This window comes from Moschus berezovskii, chromosome 25, assembly GCF_049115385.1.
Source record: "Moschus berezovskii isolate FMDL1 chromosome 25, NW_MosBer_1.0, whole genome shotgun sequence".
NCBI classification, from domain to species: Eukaryota; Metazoa; Chordata; class Mammalia; order Artiodactyla; family Moschidae; genus Moschus; species Moschus berezovskii.
In genome coordinates this window covers 23,808,906-23,827,602 of record NC_142484.1, presented here as the reverse complement: position 1 = coordinate 23,827,602, position 18,697 = coordinate 23,808,906, and the positions used below count along the sequence as shown (strand labels likewise).

Below are 18,697 nucleotides of genomic sequence, written 5' to 3'. Positions count from 1 at the left end.
TCTTCTGATCAATTCAACCACCCTGCAATGCCAGAATTACTCCCACAGAGGAGGAAGCTGAGGCTCAGAGATGTCAAACAACTTGCCCAGAATCACACTGCCAGGGAGGATAAGCTGGAATCACATAATAATAGAAACCAGAGCAACATTTTCATAGTCCTTAAGCTGTTCCAGGTATTATTCTGAGACCTTTACACATATTGACTGATGTAATCCTCAATACACCCCAGGTACTGTGATTATTCCCACTTCACAGATGAGAATAACTGAGGCCCAGGCAAGTTAAACAAAGTCATACAGTGGACAGCTGGGCTGGAACAAGAACCAAGGAAGCTTGGTTCCAGAGGCCTTACTTTTTAACCACTGCCCTATCAAAAGAGAAAAAAAAAAAACAACAAACCTCCTTGCTCTGACCACTACCCTGCCTCTAAAAAAATGAAATCTCATGAGTGCTGAGGACACTTTTTAAATCAGAGACAAAAATAAATAAATCAGAGACAACTGTGTTGGAATAAAAAAAATACAATGGGCTGGAGCTTGGAGGTGTTAGGGTGTGAGTGGAAGCAAATCACTTTGCTTCTGTGGATGTCAGCTGGCCCAAGTGTAGAAGGATTGGAGTGGACAAGTAGTTTGTACCGAAATGTCACAGCTCTAACAGTATATGTTTCTCTGAAATGGGCCTTCCTCCTTCCTGGGGAAGACCATGAAGCCCACAGAGCTGGGAGCTGAGATTGCCGACAGGCCCTCCTCAGGGCAGCCAAGGCACATCTAATGGAAGGAGATGGCATGGGGCCGGAGCACAAGAGCCGCCCACGAGCGAGCATCTGAGTCTGGGAGATCCTGGGCAATTTACCAGGCCCTTGGTTTTTCCCCTTTGGCAAAGACAGGGAAATAACTCGCCTTCGAGGGTTGCTTTGAGGTCATAAAAATGGTCATAAAGCATTTTCCCAGATTCAAAGTCCGGGTTTGCAAAATGCTCTTGAACTCAGCCATGAGAAGAGTCATCAGAGAAGTCGGGACTTTGTAGGATTCCCAGAAAGCAGTCTGAGAATGTCAAGAATCTTCATTACTTCTCCATGCTTCTTACAGCTGAGTCTGGTCCAGAAAGAGGAGAAAAAAATGCCCCAATACTAAATCAAAGCAACTCAGAAGACATTCAAAACAGTACTGTGCTGTTTTAGCATAATTATATGCTATCCAGTTCTTCAAAGTCTTCATCTCTCCCATCGGATAGTAAATTTTTTTTTTTCGGATAGTAAATTCTTAAAGGTTATGAAATTTGTCTCTCTCTCTAATCATAACCTGTAGATCTGCTGAAACATTCCCAAGACGAAACCCAAATTCACTTCCCTTGTACACTGACCTTCCTAATTCTCTTTTTTTCAAGTGACCTGACTGAACTCAAGTCAACAAACATATTCTGAATGGTACAATGGGCCAGGCAGCATGTCATTTGTATTCCATTCCAACTACTTTGAAAAACTACATAACAATAATGGCTGAAAATAGCATCAGTATCTCAAGGCTGGAGTTGGGGGTCGGGGAGCAATCAAACCATCCCTATTTGAGGAGATCAAAGAATGGTTTTGGAATTTCAACTACTCGGTTAAAGTCTGCTTATTTTATTCATTAGGTATTCATATAATATGTATTGTATAAATTCTTACTACAGAAGATTGAGTCATTCATCCATTCAACAATTATTCCTGGGGCAGCTGCTCTTTGTTAGGCAATGTGCTAACAGTCCTGAGAGGTTCAAAGAAGAAAATTGGTATATTACTTATTTTATTGGAAGTCTAATTCCAGAGGTCCGCGGCTACCAATTTTAAACTAGAGTAACGGTGTCTCTCTTCCTCAAGGATGATAAGATTAATTCATTCATTCAGTCAACTCATATTGGGCATCTATCTTGTGCCTGGTACTAGAGATAGGCTAAGAAGCAGTCAAGCATGATTCTTGCCTTCATGGAGGCCAGCCATCTAATTAAGGAGACAGCCAATTACTAACTGCAATAGATGTGACGGAGGAAAAAAAAAAACAAGGGACTGAGATTTTGAAGGGAGTACCTGCATAAGATAGATAGATCAGGGAAGGTCAGGTCTCCATTTAGGTTGAGTCCTGAATGATGAGAAAAGAATCAGTCGTGTAAAAAGTAGGGAGAAGAGCGTTCCAGGTCAAGGGAAGCATAGGTAAACTGCCGCCCACCTTCACATGGGAAAGATGTGGTGAGTTCAAGGCAGGATGGTGCGGGAGCCCGGTGAGCAGGAGGGAGAGCCAAGAGATGGGGAGGTAGGCAGAGCGCTCGGTGCAGGCGCCTCTAAGCCAAGGTGATACGTTTGGATTTTATTCTTTGTGCTAAGGGAAGCCACTGAAATGTGCTTGAAGCAAGGGAAGGAAGGGGTACTACTCTAGTGCTGTATGGAGAATGGACTGTTAAGTAGGCAATGGTGACACCATGGAGACTGGTTAGGAGACCACTGCAGTTCTCTGAATGAAAGATGATGGTGCCACATGAGAAAACGAGAAGTGGTTAGATTTTAGATCTGTTGGCAAGGTTCGAGCATAAGTACTTGCTCTTGGGATGAAAGCGTGCAAGGGAGGAGGACAACAGGATGACTCCTCAGTGGCTGGAGCCTCTGGTAAACGGAGGACCATTTCCTGCAGCGGTTCTCAATCAGTGGTGATTTGGCTCCCTAGAGCACATCTGGAAATTTATGGAGACATTTTTGACTGTCATGACTTGGTCAGGTGGAGGGGTCCGCTACTAAATATTCTAGCATAGGTAGAAGCCAGGGATGCTGCTATAAATTAAATAATTGTCTGGCCCCAAATGTCTATAGTGCCAAGGATGAGGAAGGCCAGCTTTCAGAAGTGAGGAGAGGAGACAGTGTGAGGGGTTACTTAATGCCACATCTGGGACATATTAAATTGGAAATACTCATGTTAAATTGTCCTTGGAACCACACTGCTTAGAAATGAAGAAAGTAAAAAGCAGGACTGGCAAGCAGGCTCCTTGGAGGAGGAGAGAATGTGAGTCCTCTCTCTCTGGTCTCCAAAAACACAGTGGTCCTACTCATGATCCTCTCCGCTGCTAAATTATGAAAGAAATTTCATAAAATCAAAAAACGAGAGTCTCAGAAGTACAGATTGGGAGTTTGGGGCGGACATGAACACACTGTTATATTTAAAATAGATACCCAACAAGAACCTACTGAATAGCACAAGAAACTCTGCTCAATATTCTATAATTTGGAAAAGAATTTTTTAAAATGTGAGTCTCTTAAGATTTGCCATTCACCCTGTTTGCACTCACCTTCCTTTCTTCTGCCCCCAGCTCTGCCTATGCTGCAAGTTCAGTGCCAGGACCTAGGTTTCCAAGGTTTCCCTTCGGTACCCATCCTTGCTGTGTCTGAGTTCAGCGGGGTCTGACTTCTCCGACAACTGCTGTGTATTGCACCTCTCTATGTATGCCATCCTGCCACTAGCCACGTATCTCCTCAAGATTTCTCACACCCCTTGGAGGAAAGGATTCTACCCATCTCCCAGATAGAGAAACTGAGGCTCAGACAAGTAACCTCTGGACCAGGTTGATGGCGATGGTGACAGGCGCCAAGTGTGCGATACCTGCTGCCTGCATCAACGCACCAGACAGGCTGCCCTCTTCGCATCTCCTACAGTGCTCAGTCTACAGCCTCGGGATGATGACGGATTTAGATCACAGCTCTCCTATGAGTGGCTGGCACACAGCTCATGCCTGAGCCTTTGTAGAAGCACATTAGCCCTGTGTGAGCCTGGCCTTTCCAGGTGGTTGACTGAGAGCTTGACAGCAGGGAAGCATGTTGGGGCAGAACAGAAATGCTCCCCTTTTCTCTCTTTCCCAAGATCCCACCAGATCCCCCAAAGAAGGAGGCACCAGTAGTATTACTGGCTGCCATCTGCATACCCACGGGACACACTGTGTCTAAGCTGGCCTGGCAGAGACTGGCGCTCTTCAGGGTCCCAGGTTACTGGTGGGTGGAGGGTGAGGAACTGTGTTTAAAGGCAGGAGTTTAGTCCATACGGTCTCTTTTACTTTTGGGGTACAGGCACCTCTGGCCCGTTTTCTCTGTTCAGTGTCTCCACCTGTGAGTCCAGTTAGGTCAACTCTGTGGCCAATTCACAGAAGACAAGGCAGGAAGCCTTCTTTTGGTCTCAGGTCTATGTCATGATCTTCACAATTTATTAGAAATCTTGGATTTGGGGAGTTAAGAGGGGCATACCAGGGACTGCCCTGGTGGTCCAGTGGTTAAGACTGTGCTACTATTGCAGGGGAGCAATGGTTTAATCCCTGGTCAAGGAACAGAGATCGAGCTTGCTGCACAGCCTGACCAGAAAATAAATAAAAATAAAATTTTAAAAAGTGGGGGCATACCAGAAAGTGCTTACCCAGGTTAGTGAAGGCTACCTATCTTTGTCTAGATTAATAAAGGTCACCTGTCTTTGTCCCTAGGGAGGGAAAAGGAGGGAGGGTACAGCCTTGATTTATGTTGCATTCATATCCATCCCCCTTGCATAATTTAGACCACAGTTTACGTAAGAATTCAATACAAACTTGAAAAATGATATAAATAACTCCAATATGGCGCAACCAAGCCAATCCATCACATTCCGTTCCACTCCTTCTCTGACCTGCTCCCCTTCCTGAGATCCTAATTTTGCCAACAGCCTGGCTTTCCCAGGATAAAAGCCTCAGAAGTCTTTAAACTCCCCTTCTTCTGACAACCAGCTAGCCAGCCCTGTCAGTCTTGCTCCAGAATAATGCTCCTACCCAAAGAATGCCTTTCCCAGGCCTTGAGCTTTCACTCAATCTACTGAGAGCTCACCAAAACATAAACCCTGGGGCCAAAGCCATGATTTTGCCATCATCTTTGTCTTCACCAGAAGAGAGCATGGCCCCTGGGACAGAGAGCATGTTCACGACCTGGAGCAGGTATAAGACCACTCTTCCAGCTGACAGTCTTCAGTTCAGTTCAGTTCAGTTCAGTCGCTCAGTCGTGTCCGACTCTCCGCGACCCCATGAATCACAGCACGCCAGGCCTCCCTGTCCATCACCAACTCCCGGAGTTCACTCAAACTCATGTCCACAGAGTCGGTGATGCCATCCAGCCATCTCATTCTCCGTCGTCCCCTTCTCCTCCCGCCCCCAACCTTTCCCAGAATCAGAGTCTTTTCCAGTGAGTCAACTCGTCGCATGAGGTGGCCAAAGTACTGCAGTTTCAGCTTTAGCATCAGTCCTTCCAATGAACATCCAGGATTGATCTCCTTTAGAATGGACTGGTTGGATCTCCTTGCAGTATAAGGGACTCTCAAGAGTCTTCTCCAACACCACAGTTCAAAAGCATCGATTCTTCGGCGATCAGCTTTCTTTACAGTCCAACTCTCACATCCATACATGACCACGGGAAAAACCATTGTCTTGACTAGACAGACTTTGGTTGGCAAAGTAATGTCTTTGCTTTTTAATATACTATCAAGGTTGGTCATAACTTTCCTTCCAAGGAGCAAGCGTCTTTTAATTTCATGGCTGCAATCAGTATCTGCAGTGATTTTGGAGCCCAAAAAAATAAAGTCTGACACTCTTTCCACTGTTTTTCCATCTATTTCCCATGAAGTGATGGGACCATATGCCATGATCTTTGTTTTCTGAATGTTGAGCTTCAAGCCAACCTTTTCACAGTCTTAGGCCAGGGAAATTCAGAAGGCCAGGCAGCACGACCTACAGCTTGTCTTCTTGCACAGGTGACACCAAGGAGCAGAATCAAAAGGGCCTCTTCCAAACCTACACCCCCTCTACTCCCAGAGCGAAACTACACCACACAGACAGTACAAGGTGAACGAACTCCACCTCAAAGAGCTGAGCCCCAGAACCACCAACCCCCTTCCGGGACACACAGTAAACCACGAGATAAACGAACCTCAGGAGGACTTGGATTCCCATTGAAAGAGCCGGTGATCTGCTCCAGGCTTCAGTCCAGAGCTCTGTTCCCCAACAAGGGCAGGTAAAGGTCTCATCTTTTCTGCACGTGTATGGACATGAGTTTGGGTGAACTCCGGGAGTTGGTGATGGACAGGGAGGCCTGGCGTGCTGTGATTCATGGGGTCGCAAAGAGTCGGACACAACTGAGCAACTGAACTGATAAGGAGGAGGATGGAGGGGAAGGAAGGAGATGGGGAAAGGACCACCCCCTGGGGAGGTCAAGGCAGAGCCCCGTATCCACACCCCTCACGCTTCCCAGGCCCAATACGCCTGGGGAGCCACGACATCAGAAACCTCCTGGAATAACGGCCACTCTCTTGGTCCTCCTAAGCAGCTACAGCACCCCAAAATATTCAACCCACACTGAACCTGGAGGGGACCTCAAGAGGCAGGGAACAGAACTGCAGCCAGGACTCAGACTCACTGGGAACCACCAGAGAGAACCCAGGAACCCCCACCAGCTGCCGCTCGGATTCCCTCCAGTTATTTCACTAACCTTACAGTACACAACACTACATTTCATGTGATTCAGCACTGCTTTACGGGGGAAGGACTGGGAGTTTGGGATTAGAAGATGCAAACTATTATATATAGAACAGATAAACAACAAGGTCCTACTGTACAGCACATGAAACTACATTCAACATCTTATAAACCATAATGAAAAAGGATATGAAAAAGAATGTATATACATAAAGGTGAATCACTCTGCTGTACAGAAGAAATTAATACAACATTGTAGATCCACTATAAAACAGAATTTTTAAACTAAAAAAAAAAACCATTGCATTATGATTAAAAAGAAAGAACAAAAACCTGGTGACTTCATAGTTGCTCCAGGTATGTGTGCCAGGTGCTATGCCAGTTGTGGGGAAGGCAACGATGCTGAAGCCTCAACTGCAGGCATCCTGCAAGCATCCGCAGAGAGTCCAGGCAAGCCAAAAGCAAGGTGGGGGCATGAAAAAGGGATTCTTTACCCACAGTGTCTTCACCCACAGTAGCTACTCTGGAGATATAATCAATAGCGCTTAGCACCTGAAACATCTTGGAACTGCACCATACACAACCTTAAAACCTCAATTTTCTCCTTGAAAAGGTCTATAGCTGTGTATCAATCTGTACATTCTTATAATATAGAACACTTCCAGGAACTAAGTTAAAGGATAATGCACCAAACTTCCCAGGTGATGCCATGGTAAAGAACCCGCCTGCCAATACAGGACGTGCAAGAGATGTGGGTTCGGTCCTTGGGTCAGTAGGATCCCCTGGAGCAGGAAATGGCAGCCTGCTCCAGTATTCTTTCCTGGAGAATCCCATGGACAGAGGCACCTGGAAGGCTACAGTCATTGGGGTCACAAAGAGTTGGACGCAACTGAACACACACACACACACACCAACCTCCAGATTCCTAGCATTATCTGATTTTATACATGCTTTCTCTTTTTCGACTAATTTGCTATCTGAGAAATCTTCTCTTCTTTACCTTGTGTAAAGATGTGCAGCCAATCTTCACTGAGAAGCAACTTAAGAAGGAGAGAGGGCAGAGGGCACGCAGCATGGATTCAGGAAATGCAAAGTAACACAAACCTAGCTGTCCCCATGCTGTCCTGGGTCAGAAATCTGTGTATTCAAATACGGGCCTCTTGAAACCAAAACCTAGTTCAATCTGGAATAGTCCCCTAACTAGAGAGGCACTGGGACAGCTTCTGAAGACTGAACTCTACCGTGCCTACAACTCCTCAATTTTCCCCATACGGCAGCCAGACATTACTTTGTGGAGAGACCATTTACTACTGCAGTCAGAACTTGAAAAAACAGCCAATCAACGTAATAAACCCAGTTCACTTCATTTCAAAACATGAACTCATTGTTATCTCAGGAAATATCACCTTACTCTTTAGATTAAATGTTAGCCCAAGTCTAGGAGGCATTCAACAGCGAGAAAGTAATATACTTCAGTTGGCTTCTCCAGGCTCAAGTTTCACCAAAACAAGTTTCATACAGAGATTGGCCAAGTACCGGGTAATGGGATATGGCAGGGTTACGTCATCCGCAGCCCATTTCCAAAGAAACGTGGCTTTTCCAGGTGGAATTCTAAGTGCTCTTTCTCCTCTTTATAATCTTTGTTGCACCAGTTTACATGATGAGTATTAGCAGATGCATTAAAGCTGGTGATAAGCTATGAGGCCTTGGGGTGGTTCGTGTCATTTGTCTGGGTCCCCGCTTCTGCCTTTGTGAAGTGGATGGTTGGGGGCTACTAGTCAGGGGGCCCTTTCCTGAGCTAACATCCCAAGATAGTCAGTCCTGGACTCCACTGTCCAGCTCTTCCTGTGGTTGCCTTGGCACAACATCTCCCAACCAGCCTTCGAGTCCAGCACCCAAACATGTGTGAGTCTTCCATTCCCTGAGTAGGGACAGAAACAATTACCTGGCAGATTGACTCAGTTTATCTCCCAAGTCCACTGCTCAGCCAAATAGTCAATCCTGACATTCATCCACCTTACACATCCTCAGCTGCTTCCCAGGCACAGGTAGAGATATGAAAAAGAATAATCTGGGCCCTCGATCTGGTGATGATCACGGTAATGAACTGTTATTGACTGCTTCTGAGGTTTCAGGTCCTGTATCGAATACTTGTATCATTTCATTTAATTCTCACAAAACCCCTCTTGGGTATACATAACATAGAAGGGAACTGAGATGCAAAGAGATTAAATGATTTAGCCAAGATCTCACAGCTAGAAGATGGCAGAACCCAGGATTTAAAGTAGGCCTGCCTGACATGATACTATGTTTCAGCCAACCTTGATACTTGGAATAACCAAGTATACACAGGAAAGCATCTCACTTTGCCCAGGACTTGATTTACATCTGTATCCCTGTACAATTCTTCACAGTACCCTTTTTACTCTCAGAAATGTCTTAGCTTGGATGATAAATTATCCAGTCACCTATTTACAATGCCTATTACAATGAGGAGTGATAATAATGATAATTGTTATTATTACACAACCATGTCACATTTGCGGTAAACCACTGCTTAACCACTCTAAAGAGAGAAACCTCTCCCAGCCTCCCTATCCTTCTGCTTACTTTGCTGTATTTTTCTCCATAGCATTCATCAACATAAAAAAATATATTTTGCTTATCATCTCCTCTACAATATAAACTCCACACAGGCAAAATAGCTTTTTGTTTACTAGTATATCCCCCAGTTTGTAGTAGACATTTCATAAATACCTGATGAGTAAAGAAACATATTATTGTCATTGGAGCAAAAGCAAACGTTTCTCAAGCAGTTACTAAGTGCTTTGTTCTGCTCAAAACCATGTGTGTGTGTGTGTGTGTGTGTGTGTGTGTGTGTGTGTGTGTGTGTGTGTGTGTGCTGTCAAGTCCGACTCTGCGACTTCACAGACTGTAGCGTGTGTGTGTGTCTGTGTGTCTGTGTCTGTGTGTGTCTGTGTGTGCTGTCAAGTCCGACTCTGCGACTTCACAGACTGTGTGTGTGTGTGTGTGTGTGTGTGTGTGTGTGTGTGTGTGTGCTGTCAAGTCCGACTCTGCGACTTCACAGACTGTAGCGTGTGTGTGTGTCTGTGTGTCTGTGTCTGTGTGTGTCTGTGTGTGCTGTCAAGTCCGACTCTGCGACTTCACAGACTGTAGCCCACCAGGCTCCTCTGTCCATGGAATTATCCAGGCAAGAATACTGGAGTGGGTTGCCATTTCCTACTTCAGGGTACCTTCCCGACCCAGGGACTGAGCCTGCATCTCTTCTGTTCTGCACTGGCAGGAGATTCTTTACCGCTAGTGCCACCTGGGAAGCCCCTTGCTCAAAAAAATCAAACCCCTCAAGTTTGGAAGTTTGATCACTTTATAGAGAAGAAACGGAGCCTCAGAGAGATGAAGTAAGAGTCTCCAAGGACACACAGACTGTTGGTGGCAGAGCTGGGAGGGAAGAGATGCTGACCACCTACACCCCAAATGCCACTCTGAGTCTGGGAGCAGAGACGGAGCACACACACAAGAGCAGCTCAAGGACTCAGGGCAGTGTGCAGTCAGAGGAAGGCTAGCACTGCTGCCTGTCAAGAGATCCCAGAGCGGGTGTGGTCAGACAGGGCTTCTCGGAAGAAAGGAGACTTGAGCTTTGGAAGACAATAGAATATGGACAGATGGAAGAAGCATTTAGTCCCAGGGAGCAGTGAAAGCGAAAAATCACAGGGCTGACCATGCTGATTAGAACAAACAGCTTCTATCTGGAGGCCCTACAGAGCAAGATTTAAAACGCTGCTATCACCTAGAGGGCCTTGAATGCCATGGAGGAGTCGACTTTCATCCACTAGTAAGCAGGATCCTATCATACAAGAGCTTTCCTACCAGGAATGATGTAGAGGGCAGTCTGGATTCCTGAAACTTCACCACGGTTACAAGGCCAGAGAAGTTGGCAGGAGCGCCAACTGTGAACCAGGACACCCCCTGGTCCCTCTGCAGATACAAATCCAGGGCACGTATGTGAGCTTGTAAATCTCCGATTAAAGCACCTTCCTCCCCATAGATTTGTTTGTGTTTTGGGTCCTAACATATTCCTATGAGCACACATCCCTTCTCTGCTACGACAAAGATAACATATAGTGCTTGTCCCACTCCACAGGTTTCTGAATGGATGCAACTAGTATCCGTGGTGGCAAGGACCATCCTCTTCTATCCTCCCAGCCATCCCATACATCCCCAAAACACCTTCTTATTATGCTGTTTAAACAATATCTATCTACTCATTCTATCCCCACTTTTCACAGCCTCTCCACCTCCTTGGCTGCTACTTTCTAACACGAGCCAACACATCTGCAACATCTGGATCAAAATGAACAATCCTTGGGAACAGCCCCTGTGTCACCTAGCCAATAGCCCTAGGCTCGTAGCTAGATGGATGATGGCAATCTGGTCCACATATCCTGGACAGCCTAGACACCCTGAAGAAAAGCTTAGCCACATGCTTTCTGGGTGACTGGCATTTTATGACAGAAGCCAGAAACAAAACATATACGTTGCTGTTGCCGTTGTTCAGTTGCTAAGTCATGTCCAACTCTTTTCGACCCCATGGACTGCAGCACGCCAGGCTTCCTTGTCTGTCACCAACTCCCGGAGCTTGCTCAAGCTCATGCCCATCAAGTCAGCGATGCCATCCAACCATCTCATCCTCTGTCGTCCCCTTCTCCCTTTGTCCTCAATTTTCCCCAGCACCAGGGTCTTTTCCAATGAGTGAGCTCTTTGCATCATATATCTTCTATACATACACACACACACACACACATATATACACACACATATGCAAAGAACTGACTCATTGGAAAAGACCCTGGTGCTGGGAAAAATTGAGGGCAAGGGGAAAAGGGGACGACAGAGGATGAGATGGTTGGATGGCATCACTGACTCGATGGGCATGAGTCTGGGTAAATTCCAGGAGTTGGTGATGGACAGGGAGGCCTGGAGTGCTGTAGACCACAGGGGCGCAAAGAGTCGGACACGACTGAGCAACTGAACTGATATGTATTTTTTTTTGCTGGCTCCACATAAAAATAATTGCAGAAGTAATGTGAGCACTGCGGGGTCACCAGAGGGACCAATTATAAATCTCAACAACCATATCAACACAAAAATGAAGGAAAATGTGTTACCTTAAAAAGTTACCTTAAGGAAAAAAAAAAAAATTTACCCTAAGGAAGTCACTTACTAATTTCAAGTGTTTTCTTTCCTCCTCTCCTGATATCCATTTCTTTATTTTCCCAGTAACTAGAGTCAAAATCCTCCTTACATGCATTGGTTTCAATTCCAAAAAGCATATCAAGGTTATGATGGCTCATTACTCACAGCAGAAATACACATGAAAATGGTCCTGGTTTCTCCAGGAAAGGATAGAATTTCTTGTTCTAGAGATTTCTGAAATTAGCAGAAGATGGACATGATGATTTCAGTACCTGGGAAATGGTAAAATCTATCCCAGTTACAATTAGTGGAAAGCAGGAGAAAGTTCTAAAAGTTTCTGAGAGCTGAAATTGCTGCTATTTTCCAGCTGAAGAGGGGAATGCCTTCAGATTAGTGGGCAACGAGCTCTATCCAGGAAAAAAGCAAAAGTTGTCACTACAAGAGTCAGTCCATGCACAGAAAGATGAATAAGACCTGAAGGATCATTGCGTTTTAAACACAGAACCTGGTTGCTCATAGGCTCTGCAGCGTCCATAGCATCCTTGCCTTTGGGAGGGAGCAGTATAACCGCAGAAAAGCAGACGGGCCCTTTAACCCACTGACCTCTTTTAATCTGCTTGTTAGCCTGGCTGTGGGCAGGACCAGGGGGCCTGTGATCAATGCCTCTCTGGGGAAAGGTCAGAGGTCGGAGGCACAGTCCCTCATCATCATTATTCTCAATTATTCTTCATTCAGAGCCACTTTCTCCCCACTTTTGAGGGAAGGCCCTGTAAGCATCTTCCAGGACACTGAAGGGTGATGACCCAACCCAGCCCTGCACACTGTGTTTCCTTTCCTCCCTACCTCGCTCACGGCATATCCCTGACCAAAGAGGATGATAGTGGGTAGAAACTCAGAGAGGCCCCCGCAGGAAGAAACCGCAGCAGTGCAGGCCTATACACGGCACACTCACACACACCCAGCTCAGCAGAAGGCCGTGCTGCTCCCCAGGACCCACTCACAGTTTTATGACAGCACAGTTCAAGGCAAGGCCTTTGCCATCAGACAATACAGAGGTTCTATGAGTTACTAACCTTGGAATCTTTTTTTTTTTTAATTAATTTATTTTAATTGGAGGCTAATTATTTTACAATATTGTGGTGGTTTTTGCCATACATTGACACGAATCAGCCACGGCTGTAATTAACTTTGGAATCTTAGGCAAGTCACTTACCCAACTGAACTTTAATTTCCTCGTCTCAACAGTTTCTCTTGCATAGTGCTATGGCAAGGATGAAATGGAATGAAGCTCAAAGTAAAGGATCAATGCATGTGAGCTATTAATATGCTGAATGTCAATTCTATGATTATTTTGGCAGTACAATTTTCTGTATTTCCTTGACGATAAATGTAAATAATGGTCATTGCACAAAAACTGAAATATAAGGAAAAGTATAGACCAAAAAAAAAAAAAATCCTTGATAATCTACCCCCAGAACTGAGCACTGGTAACGGTGTGACTATTTCTGTTCAGTGTTTCCTCTGTGCAGAGACACACACACACACACACTATGGGATCATCTTGTAATTACAGAAACAACTGCTTGTCAACTCATCGGGCCCTGAGTTCAAAGTCTGACACACACTTTTTTCTAATTCTCACTGTATCTCTGTGAGATACCCAGTTCAGTTCAGTCGCTCAGTCATGTCCAACTTTTTGCGATTTCATGGACCGCAGCTCGCCAGGCTTCCCTATCCATTGCCAACTCCTGGAGTTTACCCAGACTCATGCCCATTGAGTTGGTGATGCCATCTAATCATCTCATCCTCTGTCATCCCCTTCTCCTCCTGCCTTCAATCTTTACCAGCATCAGGGTCTTTTCAAATGAGTCCGTTCTTCGCATCAGGTGGCCAAAGTATTGGTGTTTCAGCTTCAGCATCAGTCCTTCCAATGAATATTCAGGACTGATCTCCTTTAGAATGGACTGGTTGGATCCGCGTGCAGTCCAAGGGACTCTCAAGAGTCTCCTCCAGCACCACAGTTCAAAAGCATCAATTCTTCGGTGCTCAGCTTTCTTTATAGTCCAACTCTCACATCCATACATGACTACTGGAAAAACCATAGCTTTTACTAGACGGACCTTTGTTGGCAAATGTGATACCCATTTACAGATGAGCAAAGCAAGGCTACAGAGGCTATGCAACCAGGTCCCAATGCCAGCAGTTCCTGAACAGAGCTGTGACTGCGGGCCTCTCCAGCTGGAGCGCCTACCTCTCTGCCTGAGGACAGGCGGCAAGGGTGCTCCCCCACCTCCTTGTGCTTTTCTTCTCCTCATTCTTTGACTCTGCCGCTTCTCAGAGGACACAAACTGTTCCAGAAGTGGCATCATTTTCTTCTCCCTGCCCTGCCCAAGTTGAAAGAATCTCAAAGAAAGGAAGCAGGGTGGGGAGGGCAGTGATAAGGATGTCAGAACCACCCACATCATGCTCTAGGCCTGTGCTTACCCCTCCCAGGGGATGCTTCAGGCCTCAGCAGTCACCTCCTCTCACTTTCATCAAAGGCTCCGTGACCCTGTCAGATGGGATTTGGACAGAGAAGACTCTACCAGCTACTGGCTTCTACCCGAGGTGGGCAGGTGCCTTTCTGACATCCCCCTGCGGAGATAATACATAAAGATGCAAGTTTTGCCTCTAATTACTCTTAGCCTTATTTTGATCCAATTAACCTTAAAATAGAACATGAAGCAAAACCTTTGGTTCCACTACTCAATCAGAATGGTGAGTTTGCAAGCTAAGGGTTAACTGACTTCATGTTTATTGAACTGCACCAGTGATAAAAGTTCAGGCACCCACCTCTGGCCCCAGGCCCCATTCTGGGATGGTTATTCACACACAATTTACTTCTTAGAGAGTTCCTTCCTACAGAGGACCACTAATGACTCAAAGGTTTTAAAAAAAAAAAAAAAAAAGTTTGTTTTCTTCAAGCTCATTAAGAGAAAAAAACCATTCACCCAACAACACAATGGAGAGCAGAACATTTACCTTTGAAGAAAATAACAATAATAACAAACATTGTTCCCATTTTTAGACACCCAAATATCAGACTTGGGGCTTCCCTGGTAGCTCAGCTGGTAAAGAATCCACAGGCACTGCAGGAGACCCCAGTTCGATTCCTGGGTTGAGAAGATCCCCTGGAGAAGGGACAGGCTACCCACTCCAGTATTCTTGGGCTTCCTCGTTGACTCAGACAGTAAAGAATCTGCCTGCAATGTGGGAGACCTGGGTTCAACCCCTGGGTTGGGAAGATCCCCTGGAGGAGGGCATGGCAATCCATTCCAGTATTCTTGCCTGGAGAATCCCCGTGGATAGAGCAGCCTGGTGGACTACAGTCCACGGGGTCGCAAAGAGTCAGACGCAACTAAGCGACAATGCACACAGCACATATCAGACCTTGGTGCCAGATCCTGTTTCCGTATTCTCATTTCATCTACTCACACCTGGGGAAAGGACTATACAACTCTTTTACAGAAGAAAATTGATTCGGAGATTAGTAAGTGACAAGGCTAGAATTTGAACCAAGAATCACCTGAGAGCAAAGTCTTTCCCAAAGAGCACAGCCTCCCACCATGAAAGGGCTCTCTGCACAGTGTCAACACACAACAAACGGGTAAATCAATCAGCAGATGATGAAACAGAAAACAAACTAACAAGGTGTCAGCTAAAGACATGGCCGAGGTTTCGAGGATTCTGCAGAAAAGCTGAGGGCCCATCCTTGAGGGCAGCAGAGGCTCTCTGAATGTCGAGGTGCAGGCCGTGGCTCCTCCTGCCTGGGACTGTAACTGTTGCCTCATCCAGTGATCCCAGGTGGTTTGAGCTCCTCCAGCCCCTCCCCAACCTGGCACAGGGGTACTTGGGTTGGACCACAGCAACCTTGGGTGGTCCTCACAGTTTATTGGAAAAGTGAGCCTCAGAGCTGAAGACCTAAGACAGACCCAATAAAGGCTGACCTTTGACCCACGTGGGGGAACACTCCCTCCACAAGCTAAAAAGGGGCAGCTGTTTTGGAGCCATGAGGACATGCTGGCCCTTACCCTAGCCACCTGCCACCAAAGCTGTAGAATCCATCCCCTGTGATGAGTCACATTTTCCCTGCCTGGGAAATAACTTCTTTTTTTCTTGAGAACTTTTAGGTCTGGTTGTCCGTCACTAGCCAGCCCAGACCAGGACCCAAACTTCCTGAGCTGGATCTTAGAGCAGCACCTCAGGTGTAACTTAGAGGGAAAATGTGTGAAACTCTGGGCTCGCCCACAGCAGTCTGGTTGGAGAAAGATTCCAGGCAAGGATTAGGGAGCTGGAGTCCTGACACAGTGCAGTGAAGGTACATAATGCCCGCTCATGTTACAGCACATTAAACGAAGTTGTAAAATAGTAGCTGAAAGTGAGACAGGCCAAACATAACACAAGAAGCATGAAAAGCAAGGTGCCGTTTTTCCAACAAATAAGTTCATTATATGAAGAACCAGCTTAGGTTGACTTAGCGACTTAGTATCCAATACAGCTGCTGTGAAATTTTTTTGGGGGGGCCAGCATCTTTAAAGAGTTCACCCCAAAATGTATTAATTCCAGTTTATTAATAATACCTATTCCCTACTGAGCCCTTAGTTTCGGTGAGAAACCTACAAATATGATTTCTTATGCTTGCAGTCCGCTCAACAAGGTGAAAACTTGCCCCAATTTAGTGAGGAGGAAACTGACATTCAAGGGGGTAACTGACTTGGCCACAGTACTGGCTAACATCCACGGGGAATTCAGGTCCCCGCCAGCTGAAACCGTCAGATAAAGAAGTCACAAAAGCAAAACCCAATGAAGAGCCTTCCGATCACTTTTTATCCTTGTTATGGAGAAACCCTTCAGGCTTCCTGGAGCAGAGAGGAAAAAACGCCTGCTCTCCGCAGTCGTCCCCAGAGTGATGGGCGGTTATTTTTGAAATCGGAGGAGGGAAAAAGTACCTGCAGCCTAGATGGTTCTCACAAACTTGAAAGAAAGCGAAGGCATTGTGAGAGGCGGGAGAAGAGGTCGCGGTGCATATTCAAGCTGGGCTCAACGTTTATTTGCCCAAACAAGTCAACCCTCAATAAAGACCAACACCCGCGAGCACCCCGAACTATCAAAACACAATGAGGGCGGGGTGGAGAGAGGGGGACAGACCACGCTGAGCCGGAACGCGCCTTGAGAGCACAGACCTAGGCGCAGGAGACAATCCCCGGCTTGGGCAACCCCGGAGAGCCCCAGGAATTCCTTGGTGGGAGCGTCTGCGAGATAATGCAGCCCATCCCACCCGCCTTCAATCGCTCACACACACGCCTGCACGTCGACTTTCCTGGTTTAAAAGGAAACACCACCTGAAATCTATTTTCAAAACAGTAAGGGAAATACCAGGAACGGGACGCACTTCGGGGACTTTCCATCGTGGGAGACAGCCCTGATGGGGATGCAGGGGCGCGGGGGGAGAGGCGTTGGTGGGGAATAAAAAGCAGAGCAGTGCCCGGGAAGCGAGGGCTGCAAGCCACCCTTACCAGCTTCATGGTGGTGTTATTCTGGTCCCAGCGCCACAGCATCACGCTCATCTTACTTCAAGGCGAGGAGGGAAGGAAAAGAGGAAAAAGAAAAAAAAACAGGGGGAGGGGGGCCGAAGCACCTGCCCGCGCGCCCGGCAGGTCGGGCCGCGCGGTCCGGAGTCGTTCCCTCCGCCCCCGGCCCCTCCGGGCATCCCCGGCGCCCGCGCGGCCCGGCCCTCGGGCCGCCCTCGCCCGCTCCCCGCGCCTCCCCGCCTGCGCCAGGTCAAACAGCGCCCCCTGCGTCCGAGCGCCCGCGCCTCGCAGCGCGGGGGCCGCTGGGGCCGCGGCGGAGGCGGGTCGCGGCCGGCGGGCTCTCCGCCTCCTCTGCGGCGCGCGGGTGCCCCGCGCGGCCCCCGGCGCTTCCGCGGGCCGGACGCCCGCCGCTCAGGGGGAGGGGGCTCCGGGAGGGGCCGGGGCCGGGGCCGGGGCCGGGGCCGCGGTGGCTGCGAGGAGAGCGTCTTCAGCCTCTCCCGCAGGCTGTGGCTGGGCGGGGCAGCCCGCAGCAGTCGGGAAGGTCCGAGGGGGCGCGGGGGCGGGAACCGAGGGGTCACCCGGGCGCAGTCGGTGGCCGCCGGGCCCTCGCGGGTCCCGAGCGCCGACACGGCCCGCGCCCCTCTCCACGTGCGCTCAGCTCCGTCGGCATTTTGTTTCTGCACCGAACTCACTCAAGTTGTCCGACAGTGGTCACTCTGGGGCCGCCGCCCCCCAAAAGCAACTGGAGGTGGATATACCATCGCTGCCCTCTCCGCCCCCTGTCACCCCCCCAGCACACACACACACACACTCCCCACCCCAGCCCACACGCCGCTCCGCCAGCAACATTTATTTCCTGCTACGTGAAGGACGCGGTGTGTTTTCAAACACACCTGGCTGCTGCTGCTAAAGAAAGGACATCCGTGGAGGGGGTGGGGGCAGACGAGGACAGGGGCCCGAGGAAAAGGCGATGTGGCCTTTGTTTCCGCTTCTGCCTCCTCCACCGGCCGCAGACTGGGGACCGGTACCCTCCACCCTGTGCCTTCCTCTGAGGCGTTGGGGGGCTGGCATCTCTTCACCTTCCTGCTGAACCCTTGGCTTGGGTCCCTTAATCTAGCACTGACTCTCCAAGGCTCCCTAGCAATTTTCAGTACCCTGAAAAGGCTCAGGAATCCTTCTGCTCCCCGTGGCAAGGTGGCACGCGCCATCCAGACCTCGGGGCCGTATCTTGTTCGGGCTGCACTGACATCTTGGGATGGAAATCCTGGTTCTGTCCTGCTGATATAGAACTCATGTAATTGCCCGATTACGCATTCATTTCAGCAAGTCAAAACCGTTCCAATGAGGGGAGGTGATAAATGGGTCCTGGTCTTCTCAAAATGATCTTTAAAACATGCAGCTAGATCAAAATGCT

At 47.8% G+C, this 18,697-nt stretch overlaps 1 protein-coding gene across 5 annotated transcripts in view; it reads right to left on the bottom strand.

Annotated features, from left to right (window-relative positions):
* The window catches only part of NAV2 (neuron navigator 2), a 429,204-nt gene that overhangs the window by 341,438 nt on the left and 69,069 nt on the right, over window positions 1-18,697 (bottom strand). The window contains exon 1 of one of the 5 annotated variants that reach the window (XM_055416034.2): window positions 17,269-17,486. The exons of the other annotated variants lie outside the window; for them this stretch is intronic. Within the exon in view, the coding sequence (XP_055272009.2) occupies window positions 17,269-17,319 (51 nt within the window). The 5' untranslated portion in view covers window positions 17,320-17,486. Of the gene's footprint in view, window positions 1-17,268; window positions 17,487-18,697 lie in introns of those variants that run through there. 5 annotated transcript variants of the gene reach the window in all.